The 23,641-nt window shown below is 52.9% G+C and overlaps 2 protein-coding genes across 2 annotated transcripts; both read right to left on the reverse strand.

Moving 5' to 3' along the window:
- Window positions 1-656: 656 nt before the first annotated feature.
- LOC138833100 (plasma serine protease inhibitor-like) lies at window positions 657-10,190 on the reverse strand. The gene is made up of 5 exons (XM_070031423.1): window positions 10,084-10,190; window positions 5,299-5,921; window positions 3,445-3,715; window positions 2,296-2,443; window positions 657-1,681 (listed from the first exon to the last, which is right to left on the reverse strand). The coding sequence occupies exons 2-5, from the start codon at window positions 5,909-5,911 to the stop codon at window positions 1,496-1,498; spliced, it is 1,218 nt and encodes a 405-aa protein (XP_069887524.1). The 5' UTR covers window positions 5,912-5,921; window positions 10,084-10,190; the 3' UTR covers window positions 657-1,495.
- A 4,576-nt stretch (window positions 10,191-14,766) lies between these two features.
- On the reverse strand, window positions 14,767-21,165 carry LOC138833101 (kallistatin-like). Its single transcript, XM_070031424.1, has 5 exons — window positions 21,062-21,165; window positions 18,218-18,866; window positions 17,096-17,366; window positions 16,118-16,277; window positions 14,767-15,186 (listed from the first exon to the last, which is right to left on the reverse strand). The coding sequence occupies exons 2-5, from the start codon at window positions 18,849-18,851 to the stop codon at window positions 14,986-14,988; spliced, it is 1,266 nt and encodes a 421-aa protein (XP_069887525.1). The 5' UTR covers window positions 18,852-18,866; window positions 21,062-21,165; the 3' UTR covers window positions 14,767-14,985.
- Between the last annotated feature and the right edge of the window lie 2,476 nt (window positions 21,166-23,641).

The following is a 23,641-nucleotide window of genomic DNA, read 5'->3' on the forward strand; positions in this document are numbered from 1 at the left end:
GCCTAGTTATAGACATGTGATCACCTGCTATTATCTTCTTGTATGTCAATGGTAGATCTTGCTGAGTTTTTGAGGGAGAAATCATCTCACAAATGCGAAGCGGCCAGTATGGGCCGGTCCACAGAAGGTTCTTTGTACTTTGGAGGGCAGTAAAAACGTGGGGTTCTGATCTTGTAATGTCAAATGAGCTTCTATCTCCAATGCCGTCCAGCCCCTGGGATCAGTGTTGGACACAGCCTTAGGGAAAGCATGATAGGAAAGTGCAGAGTGGGTGGGTGGATGTTCTGTGGGCAGATGACCAGGGGACCATTGGTGTGAAGCTGAGTGAGGTAGGACTCACTCATCCATTGATTCACCTGTTGGCCTATTAAGAGAAGAGAGGGAACTCATCTGCATTAACCACAGGCTGCTATGGCCAAGACACACCTGAGTACTGCCCTTTCCCAGCGGAGTCATCCGACGCTGGTTCCACCGAGTGTGAGCTATGTGTCAGGGCAAGTTGCCTAGCCTCTCCAACCCTTACCTTCCCCATCTATACAATGTGAACATAGCGATGACTTGCTTTGTGAAGGGTGAATGTGAGTGCCCAGATGGTGTCCTGTACCAAATCATTAATATCACCTTGCTGATAGCTGCCTCATAAAGACAACAGGACCCAGTCTTTGCAAATGCTTTATTGTTATTACAAAGTAAAATTCAGAAAGCTAATCATCAGTGCCTGTCATCAACACCCTACTGTCTGGGAAAGACCTCTGTTCTCTCTCTTAGCCTGGCCTGTGAGGTGATAGAGATGATGGCTGCATTCTAGGGATGGTGTGATCCTGCACTGGACCCCAACATGATGGACTCACAGATGATGGTCAGCTGTTGTGCTTAATGGATGAGTGGCATGTGAGTGGACTGAGCCAACCGTGACTGCCATAGAGCAGCCTTTAATGCTTCCAGGGGTGGGATTCTTGTCTTGATCCTTCTCCGTATGTGGGGAAAGTCAGGTTTACAGATGGACTGTGTTATGCCAGTGTCACACATGTGGACAAGGCTATAGCCCCATACCAGACCTTCATTCCAGAGTTCTTCCCAAACCATGATGAACTGAGAGTTGTTGGCTGATAGGTGGGGACCAGACTTAAACAGGTGCTTTGTGGTAGCTCACACCTACTCCCCTGCAGAACTTTGTGGCCCTGGATTCTAGCCTGTCCATGCCACAAAGGTACAGTGTGAGCCTGGGCACATCAGCTGGCCTCTCTAGGCTAATCTTCACTGGCTAAAGGCAAGGGAAAGACCAGTGTTGTCCTAATCACCCATATCTCCTTGCTGTATGTCAGAGGAAGCAATTATCAGTATATTGACAGCATTATGGCCTATGATACCTCATTAGGCAACTAAACCTATGTGAATCACTAGCTACCAGCAGACAGATGACCATACCACACTTCTGGCTCTCCTATGAGCTCTGCCCAAATGGGAGGCCTGTGGAATTCAGGAGCAGCCCCCCTCAGGGGTGGTTCACTTTCCCAAAGAAGAGGATGTTCTGGTTCTGCAGTATGAGTAGCATAAAGGGCCTGTTGAACACGATCCTTGGTGGACTCAGTTGGGCCGATCGGAAGGTGAAGATGACTCCTGTGGCTGCAGCCGCCCTGGTCCCTGCCTCATCCACGTCCACCTTTGCTTTGTGCACCATCTGCAGGGGGACACTAGGTATTAGTGGACCACAGGGGCTGGGGGAGTCTTTCCAAGAATTGGCATCGAAACCGTGTCTGTGGAAATCAACACCAAAGCACCAAAACACTGAGCAATGAAGTGGTAGGAGAGGGAGCCACTGAGCAGGTGCCCTGAGCCAGACACTACCTGGAGTCACATGTCAGCCATCGAGTTCCTGTGACACCTGACAATGACATATGACTCTAATTTTACAGACAAGAGAAAAGCCTGGAGACTCAAGGATTCGCTGGAGGCTATACATCTAGGGAAGAGGGAAATGGGTGCCCCAGATTTTGAGATCTGATCACTTGATACAGGATCCTTTCCCTTAGGCAAGGCATGGCTTTCCATTGCCAAAAGGATAAGACTTAAAGGAACAGCTTTGTGTTCTGGGGAAAGGAGGGAGATATGGGCTGGGCTGGGCTGGGCTGGGATCGGATGGGCTAGGTTGGGGTAGGATGGGATGGGTTGGGGTGGGATGGGGGGGGTGAGGATGGACGGGATGGGTGGGTGGGCTGAGATGAGTTGGAGTGGAGTGGGATGGGAAGGGATGGAGTCGTCTGAAGGCCGGTACTCAGGAGTCTCAGGACCCACCTCTGACACCTGGGTGTTGGGGTGGTTAGTGATGCCGGACAGGTCTGCATAGGAGGAGAAGACATCACTGATACCCAGCCTGGGTAGAATTTTCTCCAACTGGTAGGACCCCTCAATGGAGAATCTGGGAAGGTAAAGCCGGAGTTCCCTGGAAAGAAAAACAAGCACCAAAACAAAACAGCTTTTTTTAAAAAAATGTTTTTGGTAGTTTTCCGGTTTGAACTCAGGGCCTCATGTTTGCTAGGCTGGCTGGATGCTTCCAGGTCTGGATTTCTTTTTCTCCAATTACTTTTAGGTTAAGGTCTTGCTTTCCATCTGGACACATGACGTTTATCCTTTCTTGGAGCACAGGCCCAAGCCACTATGTCCAGCTTCTCCCTGTGGAGATGTGGTCTCAGGGACTTTTCTGCCCTAGTTAGAGTGGAACCACAATGTATCCCATGTAGCTGTGGATGACAGGAAAGTCTGTGAGACTACCAAAAACCCAAACAAGAGCTGTGGCTCAAGTGATAGAGTGCTAGCCTTGAGCACAAAAGCTCACAGACAGTACCCATGTCCTGTGTTCAAGCCCCAGGACTGGCAAAAACAAAAAAACAAAAACAAGTCCTTTTCCTATCTGAGCATGAGTGACTCATACTGTAAGCCTACTACTTGGGAGGTTAAGAAAAGTTCTCAAGACCCTTTCTGAATCCATAGCTCAGTCTCACAGACTTTCCTTCCCAGACTACCTTCAAACCATGATCCTCAGATCTCAGCCTCCCGAGTAGCTAGGATTATAGGCATGAGCCCCAGAGCTCGACAAGCACAGGACACACTTTTAGGCTGATCATGGCTCATGGAATAACTTTCAATTGGCTTCTCAACCTCATCTGCTACTCTGGCCCCTTGTCTAAGATGGACTTCCCTATGCTGTGGATGCAAACGGCTTGACCTCAGAGGTCACTGCCTGCTCTAGAGCCCCCTGGGGAAAGTTAGCTCTCAGTTTCGGTTCCTTTATCAGGGCCACATCCCTGGGCCCATGACCTCATGAAATGCCCGGATGTAGAGGCAGCTCACTGGCTGCTTGAGCCCTTGTTAGGACTGGACCACCCTGGGGCCTGGGGATGGGAGGGTAGCACTGGGCTGACCCCGGAGTATTCTGACGAGTACCTCTTTGTGAACATGCGAAGCCACTTTTTCACCGTGTTCTGGCTCAGCCCATTCTCCAGCTGCTCCATCTTGCCCTGGTTGGGGAGAACGAACAGCGCCGTGGCGTTGCCTTGGTAGGGGACGCCCACCACCCTGCAGGCAAGGGTCTGGTCCAGGAAGTAGTCAAACTCGTCGACGCGGTTCATCATGGGCACCCGCACGGCCGTCTCCGGGGTCACGTGGAAGTCCTGCTCCTGAGTGTTTTTGATGTTGAAGCCTGTTTCCCACTTAGCTAAAGAAAACATAGGGACGGTGATGGAAGAGAGCTTTGTCTAAGAAGGAGAAAACCTCACCTGCCCATGAAGAATGGAGACAGTCTGCAGACACAGCAGCAGGACACCCAAACTCCCAAGGCCCAAAGGTAAGTTCTTTAATAACTCTGGGTTGGCCTGGACCTCTTATGGGCCTCCCCTCCATCCTCTCCCCCATCCCCTGCATCTCCACCTGCCCCCTGAGAAGATCAGCTTTTCTGTCTGCTGAGGACCTTGGCTCTTTGTGTTCTTTGATTCTCTGCTATTATTCAAATAGCCAATGGAAGAAGTCCAGCCAAGTACAAGATGGCTGACCATGCTCAACCTGACAGCTGCGAGAGAGTTCTTCTGCTTTCCTTAATATTTGATTTTGGTCTCAGTTTCCTCTGCTAGAAAGATATGATATTCCCCCTCCCATGTGAACAAGGTCTCTCCTCCCTCCCCCAACCCCCGCATTTTCTCTTTTGCTTAAGCCAGCCTGGAGAGCAATCATCCTACAACTACCCCCCTGAATACCTGGTATCATAGGCAAGCACTACCACATCCAGATTATTAGTTGAAATGGGGTCTTACTTAATTTTCCAGGCCTTGAACCTCCATCCTCCCAGTTTCTGTCTCCCAAGTAACTGGGATTACAGGAGTGAGTTACCATGTCTGACTCTCACATCTTAGTAGTTACTAAAGACAGACCCCCCACCAAAAATCAGACTCACTTTACACCTGTCTTCTGCGGCTTGCTGTAGCAGGATCCATGCTGAGCTAGGAATCATGAAATCTAGACTTCGTGTGTGCCACTCTCCACCATCGAGTGACATTTGTGTCTATTCTCCAAAATTCATTTGTTGGTCCTAACCCCGAAGGTCACAGTATTAGGAGATGGGGTCCTTGGCGGAGCCTCATGAATGGGATTGTCATCCTTACAGGAGAGGCCCTCCCATGGACACTGGCCACAAATCAGGGGACGGCCTCGGCAGATTCCAAATCTACGGCTGATCCTCAACTCCACAACAGACCGAGACCCACCCTGGCTGTCTGTGGCTGCTGAAACAGGGAAAGGACAATTGAACTCCCCACCCCCCTCCTGCATTTTCTCTCTTCTCCCTCCTCTTTCTCCACTCCTGCTCCCTCCCCCTCCCCAGTGGGAGCTGGAAGGGCTGCCAGGGGCACCTCATCTAGAAGGAGACATAGAGTCACCCACTGGCAGGGCTGGGTGTTCACCTGCAGTATAGGTGAGGAGAGAACTTTTCAGAGGAGCAGCAGGTGCTTCTCTGCGGACATCCTGGTAGCAAGGCAACTGGAAGGGCAGCAGGCAAGGGCCTAGGTGAGGGAGGGACTGGGACATATCCACCAACCTCTTTCAAGCCATACTCATTCTCTGAGAGGTGGCAGGGAAGGGCACCCTGCCTCCACTGACACCATCTCACCAGCAAGAAAGCCCTGTCTTTCCTGTATCCCAGGCCCCAGGGGGGTTGAAAGCCACCCCCTGGTTCCCTTTTGTGTCTATTGTTTTGCTAAAAGCAGGAGGCAGGAGAGAGAAAGTACAGATTTCAGCCCCAATTCTCACCTTTAAAGAAAATGTAATTCACAATCACCATGAAATGGGTGCTGTCCAGATTGCGGACCAGGTCCACAATCTTGCCATTGGTTTGCTTTGCCACATAGTCGTTGATCTGCTTCATGGCTGCCATGGGGTCTCCAAAGCTGACGGGGAAGGTGTCTGCCAGGTACAGTGTCTTCATGGCCCTTAGGAAGCTGTCGTGAATGGCGATTGCAGGGTCCATGAAGAGGGCGTTGCCCAGGGTCAGCTGGAAGCCCTCTCTTGGTTGGCTGAGTTCCTGCAGGAGCTGTTTGAAGTCCTCATGGAGCTGGTCCTCTGACCTCTGCTGGAGGTGGACGCCCAGACTCTCCAGGATCTGTGCCTTTGTGTGGGCTTGGGCTCCCAGGCAGAGCATGGCCAGGCTGGTGGTCACACTCAGAGGGGAGAAGAAGATGTTCTGGCCATGGGCAGCTGAAGCCAAGCTTCTGTAGAGGTCAAAGGTGAAATCCTTGGGACTGGAGGCCACTGTAGCTCTGCCAGAGGGCTCCCTGCCTTTCTTCTTCATCTCCCGGGGGTGGTGGCGGCGTGTGGTAACCTGAGGGCTGAGGAGCATCAGGCACAGGAGGAGGACCAGCTTCATGATGGCCGCCCTGAAAGGAAGAACAAGAAGGTGTTCTTAGAGGGGGCATGGCTGGGCTACTTCCTGTGGAGAGAGACGCTGGGAAGCCAGCAAGGCTGACACTGTGGAGGGATGAACACACCCAATGCCCAACATGTAGGCTGGATCTACAGGGCTGCCCTGCAAAGGCTGGGGCAGAGTTTGTAGCAGAGGGAGACAGCTGCTTCAGGAGAGACTCGGGGGCATGATGTCCAACAGTCAGGAGAGGAAGCAGGAGGCAGAGGAGGTACAGGTATGGCTATCAGGACAGGGTTCTTCCCCAGCCATGCCATCAAGATGTATGTGGGGAGTCAGGGTGGGGTGGGGGGAGAGAGCCTCTCACACTCTGTCCTGTTAGCATTGCTGAGGCTGGCAGGGAACGAGAGTCTGTACCCGTGGTCACAGACTTTTCTGTGGGTTTCCTGACCAGCCCTGTGGTCCTATCAGTTCAGCCCAGCTGCTCCCTTGTGCAGCGAGAAGCCAAGGAGGGCACTGGGGTATTCATTAATCCCCTCTTCTTCCTGAGGCTGCTCCAAGTCACCCTTGTGTGACACTGTCCCTTCCTGAAAAATGCTTGCACACTCAGTGTGGGAATCCTGACCTCTTTCTTCTTCCATTAGGGGGTGAATAGTGCCCCTTAAAATTCATATGAAATCCTCACCCCAACACCTCACGGTGAAACTTCATTTGCAGAGGGACATGTACAAAGCATTGAAATGAGGTCATTGGATGGACACTAATCTTTGTGAGCCCACTGTTGGCTGCTCATACCTATAGTCCTACCTAGTCAGGAGGCTGAGCTCTGGGGGACTGAAGTTTGAAGCCAGCCCAGATAGAAAAGTTCATGAGACTCCAGCTCTAAAACAACTAGCAAAAAGCCTAGCTGGGGGTCTGGCTCAAGGGATAGAGTGCCAGCCAAACAGATGTGAGGTCCTATGCTCAAATCCCAGTACTAGAAAATTAAAATGAATAAATAAAGAGGGTGATAGGATCCCGGTACACACCTAGGGATAACTGTGTGAAGACACAGAGTCTGTAGCACCTGTCAGCCAAGGAGAGGTGCCCTGCTATTTCTCTGATCTTGGACTTCTCCCATGCAGCACTGTGAAAAAATGGATCCCTGCTGTCTAAGCCCCCAGCCTGTGGGGTCTCTCCTTAAGTCTTGCAGTGGAGGCTGCATTCTCTCCTGCCCTCAGGTGGGCCTCTGGGGGCTTTCTATGCTCCTGCCTCCTCCTCGAGCCTTTAGTCCCTCTTCCTCCTCCTCCCTCAAGTCTGTCTGTCCAGCACCCACCTCGGATGGTACCTCCTCATTTGCTGCCTGGGTTCAAACCTCAGCTCACTGTATTCTCTTAGTAGCAAGTTGCTGTTCCCAGAGCCAAGGCCTACCTGGGGCCTTGGGAGGGTGGCAGCCTTCCCTTAGTGTGACAGCCCGCCCCAGTATGACAGCCTACCCTTACTGTGACAGCCCACCCCTAGGGTGACAACCAACTCCTAGTGTGACAGCCCACCCTTAGTGTGACAGCCCACCCCTAGGGTGACAACACACCCCTAGTGTGGCATGCTGCCAGAGCTGTGGGACATGAGGTATATCACATGGCAGATCCCAAAGCCCCCAGCTGACACCCCAGTTCCTCAGGGGGTAGCGTGGGCTGCAAGCTTCCCATGCGTGCAGACACAAGCTTAGTGATGTTTCATCCTCGTACTGTTCTTGGGAAGAATCCACGTTCCTGGGGTCCCCGTGTCACCATCTCATTAAGTCCCCTGGACCCAGATCAGGAGGGATAGCCTGTTGTGGTCCTAAGACCCAAGCAAACCCAAACCCCAAAAGGTCCAAGCAGCAGAGTGGTCATCCCATGGTGAGACCCCTGGCCGGGGAGGCGTGGGAGCTGCAGACAGGACTGCAGGCCTGCCTCTGCGACCAGAGTTGAGTTCATCCCCATCATCTCCAATCTCAAGCTGCACTCTGAGTTCAGAGGAGGCTCTTCTAGAATGTTCTGCCTGCAGAACCCCTGGGATTGGGGTACAGCAGCCTCGGTATTCACCTGGCCACAGGAAGCCCAGTGAGACATCCCTCCTCCACTGAGCTCTCTGTCTTGATCTAACTTTGTCCATCAAGGGGCGGCTCAGGCTCCATTCCACAGACAGGAGAGCGTCTCTAAGCACTGCCCATTTGACACCCCCAGATCCCTGGGCTGTGCCTCAAAATCCTGCTTCTGTGAGCCCCGAGGTAGATAACCCTAATCAGCAGATAATTCAGCAACACTCTGCCCTCTTGCTGTACTCCCTCTTCGTTCTCACAAGATAGCGCCCTTCCAAGTCTTCAAAACACGGTGGGGAGGAAGTCTTGTGTCCTTTGCCCGTCTTTGTGTTCTGTACCCCTGTGTGGGGGAGGTCCTTCTGGACAACCCACAAAAGCTCAGGGCAAAGATAAGAGCTTTCCTACAGGAAGAAGGGGCCCCAGAACCCATGCAGCTGGTCGGGTCTCCTTAGCAAGCTGCTCCTGCTCCCTGGGCCTCAGTTTCTTCACTGGCAGTACCAGGTCTGTCTATAATCAACACTCTGGGGGACAAGAGCAGCTGTATCACCATAGCTCCCCCACCTTGACCAACAGCTCTCTAGGTCTCCTGGGACAGCAGGTTCTGTGCTGCAAGGCCCAGGGTCACATCGGATCCCCTGGGTGGTCTTGTTCTGTCTGGATCCACTCCTTTAGGAAAGCCACTAGTTTGGAAGGACCTAAGAGACTCTCTGTAGGTATGGCTACATCTAAATTCACAGCAGGAAGGCCTGGTCATCAGCTCCATTTTACAGATGGATAAACAGAGGCTGAGAGAAATGAAAAGCTTATTCTAGCTAGGGAATGATGGAACCTGGGTTCATATCCGGGTGCTTCTGGCTAGTTCCCGCGCTGACTTTGGCTACCTTTTGTGGCCCTGGGGAATGACACCTCCTTCCTTGCCCCTATCTCCTGGTTGCTGGGTGCCGGCTTTTCTCAGGCTGTTCTCTTGCGTTAGGTCCCTTACAGACTTGGGATTGTCTTAGAATCGCAGAAGAGGAACCAGAGGCCAGAAAGGCTTCTTTGACGGTGAGAAGAGTCCTCAAGAGCTCACTTAAAAAAAAAAATTATTAGAAAGCCTGAGCATTTGCATTCTGCTCTGGTGGAAATACACAGCTTGGATGGAGATTTGTACCAACACAGAGCCAGGGTATGTCTGCCCCAGGTCCCAAAGGAGGACAGGGAGACCCTGGGCTGGCTGGTCCTTCCTGGCCCAACATGAGTGAGCTGCAGAGTCTTACGTGGTTGATTCTAGACTCAGCTGAGGAAGTATGCAGCGGTGTGTGTGTGTGTGTGTGTGTGTGTGTGTGTGATGATCCAATATCTGTTCCTTCACTAGGATTTTCCCCTTGTTTTATTATTTGTTGTTGTTGTTGTTCTCAAAACCCCACCCTTAGAAAAACGGGATATTCCTCTCATGTGATTTCTGCTGTGTCACACGCTGCTCAGCAGCCCCCAGGGGTCAGGGAAGCGGCAGGACCAGTCTGCGGGCAGCCTCCAGCGTCTATCCCGGCTGTTTGTTCTCAGCTGAGCCGATCACATTTGAGTTTTTCCTGATTTCTAAGGTCCAAGACAACAGGCACTGAGAACAGAAAAACTTGCTGTGTCCCCATCTTGTCCTGCAGCCTTGTTTCAGAGCCCCCCACCTCTGCCTGTGGGATCTTTCCTTGTAGGGGGGCTGTGCTGGGCATTGTGGGATGGCTGGCAACACCTCTGCCTTTGCCTACCAGATGCCTGTAACGTCCCTTCTGGCGGTGACCACCTAGCCCGTCTGCACAGGTGGCGCAGTGCGCCTGAGTGAGTCACAGCATTGTAGCTGTGTCTCAGTTACATTGCGTAGATGGCGTAACCATTTCCGTCCTCCCTGTGAGGAAACTGAGGCTCAGTGTTGCTGAGGTGGCTGGGGGAGGAGAGACTCACCTCATTGACCTACCCCCCCCCCCCCCCGCCACCCAAGGGCCCAGCTTATTGCTGGACACCACAGAGGCCTTTCCTGCCACCCTGGGACACCACAGAACTTTAAATCTCTCCAAATCTGGTACTCTGGGGCCTGTCCCCTCCACCCCAAGCCCACCGGGGCCCATCCCAATGGTGTACTCACTCTGTGCAGAGACCAAGCGTGTGCACCGCAGAGAAGGCAGCTCACGGAGCTCAGGAAAGGGCAGAGGGCGGGCTGGGCTACTGCCTGTTATTGTCTCTGATCCCAGGGCTCTGTCCCCACCCCAGCCCAGCCCAGCCCAGCCCCGCCCATCCTGCTCTGTCCTGCCTTTCATGCACTGGCCAACAGACCTCAGCAGACACAGTGGTTGAGTCAGAGCCTCTCACCACGCTGCCTGCTCACTGTGCCCCAAGGCCATGCTGGCCACTATCTGCCTCCTGAGAGATGGAAATGCCAGGCTGCCAGCTGCTGGTGCTCCGGAGAAGAGCAAAGGACACAGTTGACCACCCTCCTTCTGCCAGGCGGGATTCCTTCGCTTCCTGCAGTCAATTTCCTGTGGATTCTGTGGCCTTGGGCTGCTTCCCCACAAGCCTGCCGTCCATTTTCTGCAGTCAGTGGGCAAGTCTCACAACGGTGGGTATGCAGAGGTCATTGTACCCACCTCCAGGCACAGTAACCCCACCATGCTCAGAGGGCCAAGGGAAACGTGGAAGGTCTTCTATCAGATTAGGGGCCTGGGGACCAGAACCTTGAGGCCAGGGCTCTTTGCTCAGGAATGGGCCACATCTGGGACTTCAACTTGTGCTGTTTTCTCCTTTGAGGCTGAGGCTCTCTCATGTTGCCCTAACTCAAGGGCATGTCTAAGACCTGGTGCCCTCTGCTGACAGGAGCTTTATGATGTTTCTAAATTCCCGGGCCTATGGCTTCCTCTCAGCCCAGTGCACAGTGTGTGGCCACGACCCAGGAAGGTCACGTGGGTGTGAGGTAGAGCGCGCAGGGCCCAGTATACTCTGTGAGCAAACTCGATGCTCACAGCAGGTCCCTGCTCCCTCCAGACATCCCCCCAACCCCACCCGTGCTTCTCATGACCGAGGGCAAGGTCAGGAGCCCCAGGGAGGATGAGAACTAGAAACCAGGCTCTTCTCAGCCCGAACACTGCCTGTGTCCTGATCGGTCAGTGTTGGGATACATCACCAGCCAATCTCCAACCCCACGTCTTCAGGAAAATGCTGGGAATTTGGGATTAGTAAACCATGCCTTTGACCTCCCATAATTCTGCTGTTGCACACCATGCCTTGCTGCATCTGTTACTTGTCTGCCTGGGTCTGGGTCCACATGTTCACCCTCCCTCCTTCCTTCCTCCTTCCTTTCCTACCTTCCTCCTTCCCTTCCTACCTTCCTCCCTTCCTTCCTTTCTTCCTTCCTTCCTCCTTGCCTTCCTTCCTTTCCTCCCTCCCTCCTTCTCTCATCCCTCCCTCCTTCTCTCATCCCTCCCTCCCTCCTTCCCTCCCTCTCTTCCTTCCTTCCTTCTTCTCTCCCTTCCTTTCTCTCTCCCTCCCTCCCTCCTTCCTCTCCCTCTCTCCTCCCTCCCTCCCTTCCTTTCTCCTTCTCTCCCTCCCTTCCTTTTTCCTCTCTCTCCTTCCCTCCCTCTCTCCCTTCCTTTTTTCCTTCCTTCCCTCCTCCCTCCCTCCATTCCTCCCTCCCTTCCTTCCCTTCTTTCTTCCTTCATTCCTACTTCTCTCCTCTCCCTTTTCTCCTTCTCTCCCTCCCTCCTGGTGCCCGCTCTCCCTTCTTCCTCTCTCCCTCTCTCCCTCTCTCCCTTCCTCCCTTCCTCCTTCCCTCCCTTCCTTCCTTCCTTCTTTCCTTCCTTACTTCTTTCCTTCCTTCCTTCTTCTCTCCCTTCCTTCCTCTCTCCCTCCCTCCCTCCCATCTTCCTCCCTCCTTCCCTCCCATCTTACTCTCTCCCTCCCTAACTCCCTCCTTCCCTCCCTGCCTCCCTCTCTTCTTCCCTCCCTTCTTTCTTTAACCAGATGTAACTGGTTAAGACAAGGTCACACTGGAGCAGAGCAGACTCTAATCCAACGTGAGCCATGCTCATTATAGAGGGGAAATCTGGAAAGAACTTGGCCCCCTAACTGCTGGCAGGGGCTTATTGCCTAGGGCTGTCAGCATGGCACCATCTCACCTCGAGAAGCACCACATCTCACAGAGGGCCTCCTCCCTGCCCTGTGTCCTCCACACCAAGTCAGCAGCCAAGGCCCCAGACCTGCATCCTTGGGGACCCCATGTCCCTCCTGCCATTTCCAGGGCTCTGGCTGGTACAGGGCTCTATGCTTCCATTCACCGAGGAGGGAATTCAGATCCACAAGAGAAGCCATGGCCCCAGCACATCACCGATGGAGTGGTGGGACCGAAGTCCTGTCCACTTCCCTCCACACTGCAGCGGTCCCTCCCTCGGCTGCCCGGCCACCGGTCCCTGCTCTGTGACATAGCAAGAAATACATAGTTGAGCTCTTCTCTCAAGCAACTGAGTCAGAGGTTCTTACACCTCGTAGGGAGTGGTACTGGAAGAATCTTTTTTTTTTTTAATTTTGTATTTGATCCCTAAAACCTTTGCAATTTCTTAAGTGATAGTAGTGTCCGACATAGAGCTCCTCTGGTTACCAGAGAAAACAACCCTATGACTGGAAGGCTGGGAAGTTTTGCCTCATCACTCCTGCCCTCTAGGGACAGGAGAAAGACAAGGCTCACCAATGGCCAACATAATTAACTGTGCTGTGTAGGGTCTGCCATAAACTGGAAAGGACAAGGACCCAGGAGCTTCCAGCCAACAGCTGATCACGTGGAGGAGCATCGAGGGGGAGGGGGAAGCGTGGGAAAGGTCCTGGAGGCTCTCCTTCCCCCAGGCTTTGTCCTGTGCCTCTCTTTCATGAGACTTCATTGCTGCCCTTGATTAACAGCATAAACTGGCAACATTCTGTCAACTCTCCTAGCTGACTACCAGACTCCCAGGGAAGGGGTTTTGGGCATGCCGTGTAGAGCCAGCTGGCAGAAGAGTAGGTGCACTAAAGGACAATCTGACTCTGACTCCAAGTGGACCGTGAGCCAGCTGGACAGAATGGACTTGTAGGGTTCAGCATTGGAATCTGCCACGGTCTTGTGAAGGCCAGAGCGTGGTACCAAAAAGGCCGATGGCTTGCTGTCCCCTCTCAGACACAGTGAGCCCCCATTCTAAGTGAAGAAGGAAGGGAATCACCCCCTGAGCCCACCTTGCCAATCTCTGCACGCCACTCCCAGACTCCTCACCACTGTTACCCTCCTGCGATCCAGGGTCTCGTGGGGACCAGAGTGTGTCACAGGTGGTCATGCTGCCTCTGTCTGCGCTCCGCCTCAGAGGCCAGACATGTTTTCTTGCTGGCAGATGGCCAGAGGATCACAGACGTGATGGTCCCTCTGCACACTGGCTTTGGACTAGTGGCAGAACCTTTACAAACCCAAGGTCCCAAAGACAGCGACAAATGTAAAAGGGGCCCGGGCACCGCACGCGGGCTGCAGCATCTCCTGCCTGACATCTTTATTTCACTTCAGTGTTATTCTCTTTAATGCTCTCAAAGGGCATTTTGAAATCTGAGAGGTTGGACTAAATATTTGCCCAATCAATTTCAGGCCAGGGCCTGTTAGCAGTGGTGGTGCAGAACAAATAGCTCAGTGACCTTGTACATAGCCCAGTGTCCAGCTTTCCTTCCCATTCACTTATTCACTCAATCATTTGTTCATTCATTCATTCTGTAAGTACTGGCTGGGGCACTGGTGTATACAGTTGGCGCAGGGATCAGGGAACTCAAGGAAGTCAGAGCACATAGTGCTGGCTGAGGTGTTTCATCTCATGGGCTGGGGTAGGTTAAAAAGGCGAAATGATTCTCAGGCCAGTTGTTTTGGATAGCAGGATGGCCTTCTGTCTTGAAGGGGTGTGGGTGGGCATTTGTGTGAGGCCTTGTATGGCATCTCAGATGGAAACCTGTAGGAGAAAGGCTTGGAGGAGGCCTGAGGAGACAGCAGGATCTTCTGTGACTGAAATCACAGGAGATCGGAGAGCAGAAGGAGGGACTGAGGCATCAGGGCAGGCAGTATCAAGGGAGAATCTCTTATGGTCCCTTTTTAGACCTGACTAGCCTCCACTCTAAAAGAAGAAGGAAGTGAATCAGTCCCTGAGCCACGTCCACCAATAAACCCATGGGGCACTGCCCAGAGGAGGCGTTCGTCATACGCCACTGAGGTCAGCGGCTAACGAAGCTAGTTTTTGCAGGCCTGCCTCCTTCTACAGGAGCTGTGTGCTCATTCTCCCTCTCTCTGCGGGCCCCTCACCGAGGGGCCTTGCTCCTTGAAGAATTCAATATGGGCTGGACCAGCTGGGACAGCCTGTATTACTCAGGAGGGGAAAATGAGGCCCAAGAAGAGGCAGAGTTTGTATGAATTTCCATAGCACATCAGTGGCAGGGCCGGCAGGTGAAAGACACGCTCCCAGCTTGTCCCTTGTTCCTGTCTCCTCGCTCTTGGGCAAAGCCACCCATACCAGAGCAATACGAGTACCTCATATGGCCACAGGCAGGAAGCCCTCACCAGCCCAGAGGCCAGGCTGCCTGGATTGCTGCCGCCCCTTCCCAGATCCTAGCCTGGAAGGAGGCCTGGGTTCCCCTTACCATCCACCTGGACAGCCTACTGGGATCTAGAGCACCTTTCTCCCTATGTCCCCAGGTTTTCCAGGGAAGGACAGGGTAAACCCTAGAGGGACAGGCAGAAGACACCTTTGTGAGGGTCCAGTATATAAGCAGAATGGCTTCAGAGTCTCTGAGACATCACTTGGTTTAATCAACGTGGCCAGCTAGGAGGCTCTGTCCCGCTCCCCAGCCATCTCACCCCCATCCACCCATGCCCCTCCCTTTGCCAATGGCTTCTGCCCTGGATTCAAGCCCCTCTCACATGCCCAGGCTTGACCACAGAGCCGCTTCCATGCAGCCCTTCCCAGCCAAGTCCTCCCGCTGGAGGTGGGGAGACCTGAGAGGGCTATGAGGTTGTGGGCTTGACCACCTTGCCCTGAAAGAGGACAGTCTGCATCCTGGATGAAAAGAGGATCATGAAGAAGGGTCTGTTGAACCGCAGGACTGGAGGGTTGTGCTGGGCAGATAAAAAAGCGATGGAAAAACCAGTGGCCGCGGCAGCCTCGGCTCCAGCTTCATTCACGTCCAGGGTGGCCTTGTGGAAACTCTACAAGAGAAACCACAGGCATTACCTCCACAGACATTACCTCCACAGGCATTACCTCCACAGACATTACCTCCACAGGCATTACCTCCACAGACATTACCTCCACAGACATTACCTCCACAGACATTACCTCCACAGACATTACCTCCACAGACATTACCTCCACAGGCATTACCTCCACAGACATTACCTCCACAGACATTACCTCCACAGGCATTACCTCCACAGACATTACCTCCACAGACATTACCTCTGCAGGCATTACCTCTGCAGACATTACCTCTACAGGCATTACCTCCACAGGCATTACCTCCACAGACATTATGCTGGTGATGCTGGGTAAGGACGGGAGGACAGGGAACTCTTAGTGATCAGCATTGCCAAACCACCCGCTGGGATGGCAAACCCCCCGTGGTCACTGAGCTGGATGACAGTTATCAGTAACGGAACCCTGTGTATGCGTGCACGTGCGCACGCACACGCACACACACACACACACACACACACACACACACACACAATCTCACGTGATCACCATAGCCATTCTACAAAATCAGCATCATATTGACCATTCTCCACATGCAGATAGTTAATTCAAAGACCAGGCAATGTCCCAAAGTCATAAGAAACAAGTCTTCAATCTGAGAGGGTCTCTAGTACATGTCTGCTTTCCCCAGCCAAAGTCACACTACTCTTATTGAAATACACATGTGCACATACACCAACATATACACACATATACACACACCTGGGCTATTTCCATATTGCATTTCCTCTCCTTGAGGGCCAGGGCTGTGTCAGCTCCGAGACATGACCCTCAGTGCCTAGCACGTGACTGTCCCACCCCAGCTCTGGGACCCAGCTGCTCCCTAGAGGCATGAACCCCCCCCGCCCAAGACGTTCACAGACTTGCTGACCCTTGATCACTTACTTTGGATACGTGCAGTTTCCGCTGTCTGGTGATGCCAGAGAAGTTAGCCTGCTGAGAGAAGATGTCCCTGAAGCCCAGCTTGGGCAAAATCTGATCCAATTCATAGGAGCTTGAAATGGAGAACTTGGGGAAATGCAACTCCACTTTTCGGTAAAACTTTCTGGAAAGAAGATTGGGGAAAACCATTCAATTCATGAAGCAACCAGGGTTCCAGGAATGCTCAGTCCTCCTTAAAGGGTACTCTGACCATACCTCCACTTCTGCGTTTGCTCAAAAGGAATGCCTGTGGCTCAGGTGCCCTCTCAGAGAGCAATTGCAGTGGCAGCAGGCTGGGTTCCTCTGTCTCCTGGGCCCTGCAGCCTGGAAGCTCCTGCCCCTGGGAACTCATCTTCCACAGATGTTGAGTTCTGGGGCATCCAGGGGCTGGGAGTGTCTGGTACAAATCCTCCACATGGCCCTTTGCCTTTGCCTCTGCTGGGCCCTGTGCACCTGCTCTGTATTGGATTTCTTCAGCCAGAGCGGAGTGAAATTTTCACCTCGGTGGGGGACCTCAGGATGTCTTCTTTCCTCTACTATGGCTAAAACCTTTCACTCTGAGGCATTGGGTGGTGGAAAGCTGCCTTACTACTTCCTTGTGAGGGTAGATTTAATTTTATTCAGCCACTCAGGCAGCCAGAGGGCACTACATTTGTTTCACACAGGGGCGACAATGTCAGAGACACAATGTCACTCGACCCATAGCCTGTGCAAAAGAAGAGCTACATCCAGATCCCTCAGCCTCTATGATGGTTCTCTCCACTGGTGAGGGTGAAATGATATTATGAATACCATAGAAGAGTTCACAATCCAGGGGACCCTATGGAAAAGGAGGACAAATATCTTGCATAATGAAGCCACCACAACCTGTTTGGGGACCCTGGCTTGTCAGTAAAGAGCCTATCTGCAGGCCGATTTAGCACAAGGGGGTACGCTGGTTACCTGTTCTGGAGCAAGCGGTTCCACTTCATTATCATCATTGGAGTCAACATCTGCTCCACCTGCTTCATCTTGCCTGGGTCAGGAAGGATGAAGAAGGCGGCTGCAGGGCCTTGGTAATCCAACCGCAGCACGGAGCAGGGCACGTATCTGTCGTGAATATACCAGCGCGGCCACCAACTCCGCATCATGGGCACCCTCACCGTGGTGACCGCATCCACATGGAAGTCATCCATCCTGGTTCTGGAGACAGAGAAGGGCTTCTCCCACAGACCTGAAGAGAGATGTGAAGGAGGCAACAGAGTATCTATGGCCAGAGAGCCAACCCCCCAAGGGAGGAGCACCACCAGGAGCCCTCAGCCTGGTCCCTTTTATCTCATTAGTATGCACCACCGAGGGCATCCATGGCTGACGAGCTCTCAGGCTTGTTCAGCTTTTGGAAGAAGAAGTAGTAGAGAGTGTTCATTGGCTGCTGTGTGCACAGCACTGGAACTCAAGGGGGAAACAGGAGGGGATCCTTGAGCAGAGTGGGAGCAGAGGGTCTGGCTCTCCATCCAAGGTGGGTCCCTTCCGCCATTGCATTGCACTGCTCTGAATGCAGGGAGGGGGCAGATGTGGAGGCAAGAAGGTGCTTTTTCCGTGGACTACAAAACAAGGTTTTTAAGCAAGAGTGGAGAAGGGCATGGGGATCAAGGAGGAAGCAGATCCTCCTGGTTCTGGAGAGCATAGAGAGGTGTGAGGGGACCGTCTGTAGGTGATGTACGGTGGCTAGTACAGACCCACACTCACAAATACCAGGCGAAACCACTGTCCACTTGGGTCATTTCCTCCAGACACAGCCAGCTGCAGCAGATGTGGGGAGGAGGTTGAGGACTAGCGTTAAGCTGGCATACAGCTGTGCAGGTAAGTGTGAGGGAGAGCACATGGTTTCAAGGAAATGATCGCACCGAGCTCTGTGCAAGCCCGTATCACTCCAGGCAGTTATGATCAGATGGACTTGGAGATGGTTGGCTGTGCCACTCAGTCTGCCTGCTTCCCTGTAAGTTCCCCCACCCTTATACTTTGGGGGGCAGCACCCCAACTTCTGTGCTCAGCAGTGGGCTGGTTACAGTGGTTTGACCTCACCTTTGAAATAGATATAATTCACCAGTATCATCTCGGTGTCTGGGCTCAGCTCACTGACCAAATCGATGATCTTTCCACGAGTTTCCTTCTTTACATGGTCGTTGATGAGCTGGACTGTGCCCACAGTGTCTCCAAAATTGGGGCGGAAAATCTTGGGGTTGTAGAAGGCCACGGTGTCATTGAGGAACCCCGGCAGGAGCTCCAGGTCGTGGCTCAGCAGCAGCGCATTGCCTAAATGCATTTCCAATCTGTCGTCCTGGAGGCTGAGGACACGCAGCAGCTGCTGGAAGCCCTGGTGGACATCGCGTGTGGACAGCTCAGTGAGGTTGAAGCCAAGGCTGGTGAGAAGCTGGGTCTGGCTCTGTCCACGGGCCCCCAGTGACAGCATGGCCAAGGCCGCTGAGATGCTCAGTGGAGAAAAGAAGATATTCTTCTCGGGGCTTTCCGACGCAATTATGTGGAAGAGGCTGAAGGCAAAGTCCATATTGCCAGCAGTGACCTGGGGGTGGGAGGGGCCCTCCTCTGCCCCCTGAGCCTGCTGGTCAGAGCTGTTGGTGGGAGCTTCATTGTCACCCTGACCACAGGAAAGGTCCAGGAGTCCAACCAAAAGGAGCAGGCAGAGAGCACGATGCATGCTTGGATCTCAGATCTGCAGAGGGAAAAAGATACCTAGGGCATTCCTGATCAGATGTCCTGCCTTGCTGAGATTAGCAGCAGGCCCGGCCTCAGGAGTGCTGACGCATTGCTGTAGATGGAGACTCATTGGAGCCAGCACCTGTGCTGGTAAGGACCTACAGGCTCTCTACAGGACTCATACCCCTTCATGTTTTTGTTTTGTTGTGGCTTGGTTTTGTTTTTGTTTCAGATAAGACCTTCCAGAGAAAACCCACATGGAATCGGTTCAAGCTGGATAGAATTGCCTATCTAGCCCCTCTTTCACAGAGCTACAGTAAGCATGGCTTATTGAGAGCTAACTTTCCTCCACCCAGGCATTCCTGCCCGCCATCTTTGACCACACAGCGTATGAAGTGTGATCTGCCACTGAGCCTGAAGGTAGCATGTGCTGCCTCTGAAGGTGATGGCGGGCCTTTCCATTGTGAACAAGTCTTGAGTGTCCCCAGTAAGTGTTCTGCCTCCCCGTGTTCAGGGAGACACTCCTTTGGGTGTTTGCCCTGCTGCTCTTCCTGCTGCTCACTTCCTGCAGTGATAAATCTTCCTTGAGTCTTTTATCGCCTGATTGTGCTTACCCTTGGAGTTCCATTACAGAGGAACACCTGTGCTCTGGTGCAGACAGAATACAGGGAGACACGCTGCTGTTCACCATATGCATAGTGCCTTTATTTGGTAGCAGCACTTTAGATTCACAAAGCATGCTCCTGTGTCCCCATCCCTTTTATTTATCATCCCCGTCAACATAATGAGGCTTTGTCTCATTTCAGAGTGGAAATGACCAAGTCACCACCTAGCCAGTGTCCAAGCGGGAGCCCAGATCTATTCTCCACCAGGCCCTGCTTACCTGTGCTGCACCTCCATGCTTTATCTCCAGGCCCAGAGACAGGACACAGGCTGAGCATTTCCAAGGTCATTGGAGCATCTGCTCCTGCCATCCGTGCTGTACTTTACAGTCTACAGTCCATGTTCCTGACACTTCCTATGATCCTCCCCCCCCCACCCCCACCAGGCAGAGACCAGGGGAACAGTTCTTATTACAACCCTTCCACAAAGGGGGGAGTGATGGTCAAATGGAACCTGCTAAAGGTGGCCGTGACCGGTACTGATCTCCTTCTCACAAGGAACTTGACCTGGCCAAGGCAGGCGGTGCCATTTTCCCCACCAGATCTGCTCTTGCTCGATCAAAGGACCCATGGTTATTGGACTCTGGGGCCAACGGCCCAGCAGCAGATCTAATATCTCTGTGGCAGCCTTATGCCTACCGCTCTCCCTTTCACCCATTCTCACATCCTTGGACCTCTCTCCTCCCCTGTAGGACAGGATCCTAGTCCAAGTCTCCATGTATTTTCCTCAAACCAGGGCTCAGAAACTTTCCCTAGGGAAGGGAAGGGCCCAATCGTGACCTTGTGATCTGGCAGGGCCATAGCCTCTGTGGTCATGGCTCATTGGGAAGCAGCGTGGATATAATGTACACAAATACACAGAACCCTGTTGTAGCAAAACTTGATGGACCCTGAAATCGCTTTCAAACAAAAAAATCACAAAAGAGTTTGTCTATTGATATTTCTCTCAACCACCTACGCATCTTACATTTATGTTAATGTTTGACATTCGCCGCATCTATCTTCCACTTCACACATATATTTTGTAGTGGCCCTTCTTGGTCAATGAAAAGCCACGTTTCTCTAATGTTGACTACTGCAGTAGCTCCTATGTGATCTTTCTCCTCTGTTTCCCCTCAGCAGCTGGACGGGACATTTGAAAACACATCTCCACTTACCTGCTCAGCCTGGCTTCCAAGATCCACCCCCCCTCAACACCACAAACTTCTCTGTGGCTTTATGTGAGAACCCCCAGAATCTTCTCTGGCAGGAACATGCCAACAACTCCTGGTCTGGGAGCCGGAAGACTTTGGCCTAGCCTGATCCACCTCAAGCTTTGGGTCTGGATACCTGCTGCACAGTACTGCAGCAAGAACAGTGGGCACCAGACACAGGGTTGGCATTTCTCACGTCCAGGAGGCAGGGGGCAGTGATCTGTGGTCCCGGACGGCCCGAGACTTTCCTGGCTTTAGCACTGAACTGCTGGGACCCAGGAGAGCTCATAGTCCTGTGCAAACGTGTCACCCTCCCACTGCAGTCTCCATGTGTCCAGGGTCCCTGGGCTACTCACCACACTGCCAGCCCTGCGGGGGGCCCTGGTGGCTGTCAGAGCTGTGGTTTATCAAGTGCAGGTGGACCAGAAAACAGGGCCTTTGAGCAGGACGCAATCCTCCCCACTCAGCTAATGATTAACGTCCAGACCCACAGGGAAGACGCGGTATCCCACAGACAGCGAACTCCTTGCCCTTGAGCCCACTCTAGAGCACTCCCTCTTTACACCCAGGGACCCCAGGGGTTCACATCTGCTTAGTGTGTGGAGGCTCAAGCCACCACCAGCCCTCCCCCCATTTTCTGTGTTTTAGTCCATATAGCCCTGTCTCCGGGCTTCAGCAGGCCCCCTCCCATGTCACAAGGAGGGGCAGCAAAGTCCAGTGACCCCGTGAACTAGGTGAGGGAGCTGCCAGGTGCGAGGGAGGGATGGCGGCTGTGTGGACAGTCAGCCCTCACAGGCCACACTCACCAGCCATGGGCTGGGCCTGTCTAGGGCCTTTAGTTTACCGCCATGGACTATAGCATTTGGAGCCTTGGACCTCACAGGTTCAACCCCAAGGAAAGTGCATCTGGGACAAGGTAGACCCCTTCTTGGGCTGAGCATGCTTCCTCCCACACCCTTGACCTGAAACCTGCTCTCTCTCGAGGAGCCTCTAGCCATGGGGAAAGCTATGTCTTAGGCAATTTAAGGAAGAACCGTGGTGATAGTAGAAGGGGCACAGCCTGTGGTGTTCAGAAGGAGGTGGCCTTAATGACTCAGGGTTCCTTTAGGAGACATTTTTGTTTTTGGTGGTAGTTCTAGGGCTTGAACTCAGGGCCTAGGCACTGTCTCTAAGCTTTTGTGCTCAAGGCTAGTGCTCTACTACTTTGAGCCACAGCTCCATTTATGGCGTTTGGTAGTTAATTGGAGATTCTCATCTCCATGTCTCAAGGAATTTCCTGTCTGGGTTGGCTTTGAATTTTAATCCTCAGATCTCAGCCTCATGAGTAGCTAGGATTACAGGCATGAGCCACTGGTGCCCAGCTTAGCAGAGCTTTTGGAAGTGTTTCTAGGTGCTTGGGACTTAACTGAATGAATATACACACATAGCTCCGGGACAGGGCTGGGATCCCTGAGCCAGGAAGAACCGGGGATGGCAAAGCATGTCAAGCCAAGTCCCAGTGTCGTCATCATGTCAATATTGGGACAAGAGAGGACTGGATGTGAGATCTGTGCTGTCACTGACTCTCTCTGTTTCTGTTACTCTAGCCCTCACTGACTCATGGCACACCAATGCCCAGGAAGCCATCAACCCAGATGTCAGAGTCAGGACCTACCATTGGCCATGAGATGGGAGCTGAACTTCCTTTTGGCACCCAGGGCTTCGTTTCTGGGACTCACCTTACATCCACTGGAACAGCAGCTCCAGCTTTGTCCCCCATGGCATCGCAAGGACAGGACAGGGCTGTCACACATGGGGAACCCTGGGGTTTGGTTTCAGGAAAGTGAAAATACAACACCCCCTTCACCACAGTCCACATCTGGGCTTTGCTCCCTCCCTCAGCGCTTCAGCGAGTGAGGAGCTGATGTAACACAACCCAGGGGTCAGCCTGTGCCTGGCTGCCACCCCAAGGACAGACCCTTGTCCCTGCTGTGAGCAGGGCGCCACTGACCTTTGGTCCGTGGCACCTGCAATGCTCTGGACAGAAGCCAGGTATTGGAGTCAGGTTGATGCTGCCATCACTGAGCTATAAATTTGGATGAGTTACACCATCTCTCTGTGCCTCAGTTTCCTCATCTGTCAAGTTAGGGGCAGTCAGCACACTGGAAAGGTGAGCAGAAAGGCAGGAGTGTGTGGAGTCCTCTCGGCTCATGGTGCATCCTCCTTCCCTCCAGGGTCCAGCAGTGGGGAAGAAGGGCTAGAGGGATGGATCCTGCAGCCTGGTGGTTAAGTCACTGAATTTGCCTTGGTTTCCTCATCTATAAACTGTGTAAACTGTCCCTGAGCAGCAGGGTAATCAGAGGGTCAGGAAGTTAACACCTTTGGGGGCTTAGAGTGGTATAAATTCAATGCCATGTGAGTGTGGAAGTCCAGCATCTTTTTTTTTTTTTGGTCAGTCGTGGGGCTTGAACTCTGGGCCTGGGCCCTCAGCTCTTCAGCTCAAGGCAAGCGCTCTACCACTTGAGCTACAGCGCCACTTCTGGTTTTCTGGTGGTTTATTGGAGATAGAGTCTCACGGTCTCTCCTGCCCGGGCTGGCTTTGAACTGTGATCCTCAGATCTCAGCCTCCTGAGTAGCTAGGATTACAGGCGTGAGCCACCAGCGCCCGGCTAAAGTCCAGCATCTTTTATTCCAGAAAAACGCCCAGTTCCCTGACACCCCACCCCTAGTGTGTTCACAGCCTGAGGCAGTGATCAAACTCTTTGGAGTCAGGGCATCTTGAGAATCACAAGGGGGCTTGGGCTGCCCTCAACTAGCCCTGGATCCCACAGTGAGGAACATTCTGGAGCCCCCTGGGGTCCAGTGGTTCCTGTGTGCCTGGCAGTCACTTCCTCCATAAGAATGGACCGCCCAGGCAAGTGAACTTCAGATCTGGCATGCAGCTACATGTTATTATG

The sequence above is a fragment of the Dipodomys merriami genome, unplaced genomic scaffold, assembly GCF_024711535.1.
Source record: "Dipodomys merriami isolate MVZ:Mamm:240054 unplaced genomic scaffold, mDipMer1.0.p SCAF_200, whole genome shotgun sequence".
Classification (NCBI taxonomy): Eukaryota; Metazoa; Chordata; class Mammalia; order Rodentia; family Heteromyidae; genus Dipodomys; species Dipodomys merriami.

What these genes read in the sequence shown, in the direction of transcription:
- LOC138833100 (XM_070031423.1), bottom strand. Translation starts at nt 5,911, where the DNA reads ATGAAGCTGGTCCTCCTCCTGTGCCTGATGCTCCTCAGCCCTCAGGTT. An exon ending in CTTCGCATGTTCACAAAGAG is followed by an intron (nt 2,444 to 3,444) that starts GTACTCGTCAGA and finishes TTTTCTTTCCAG; the next exon opens with GGAACTCCGGCTTTACCTTC. An exon ending in CCAACACCCAGGTGTCAGAG is followed by an intron (nt 1,682 to 2,295) that starts GTGGGTCCTGAG and finishes GTCCCCCTGCAG; the next exon opens with ATGGTGCACAAAGCAAAGGT.
- LOC138833101 (XM_070031424.1), bottom strand. Translation starts at nt 18,851, where the DNA reads ATGCATCGTGCTCTCTGCCTGCTCCTTTTGGTTGGACTCCTGGACCTT. An exon ending in GAATTATATCTATTTCAAAG is followed by an intron (nt 17,367 to 18,217) that starts GTGAGGTCAAAC and finishes ATCTCTCTTCAG; the next exon opens with GTCTGTGGGAGAAGCCCTTC. An exon ending in AACCGCTTGCTCCAGAACAG is followed by an intron (nt 16,278 to 17,095) that starts GTAACCAGCGTA and finishes TCTTCTTTCCAG; the next exon opens with AAAGTTTTACCGAAAAGTGG.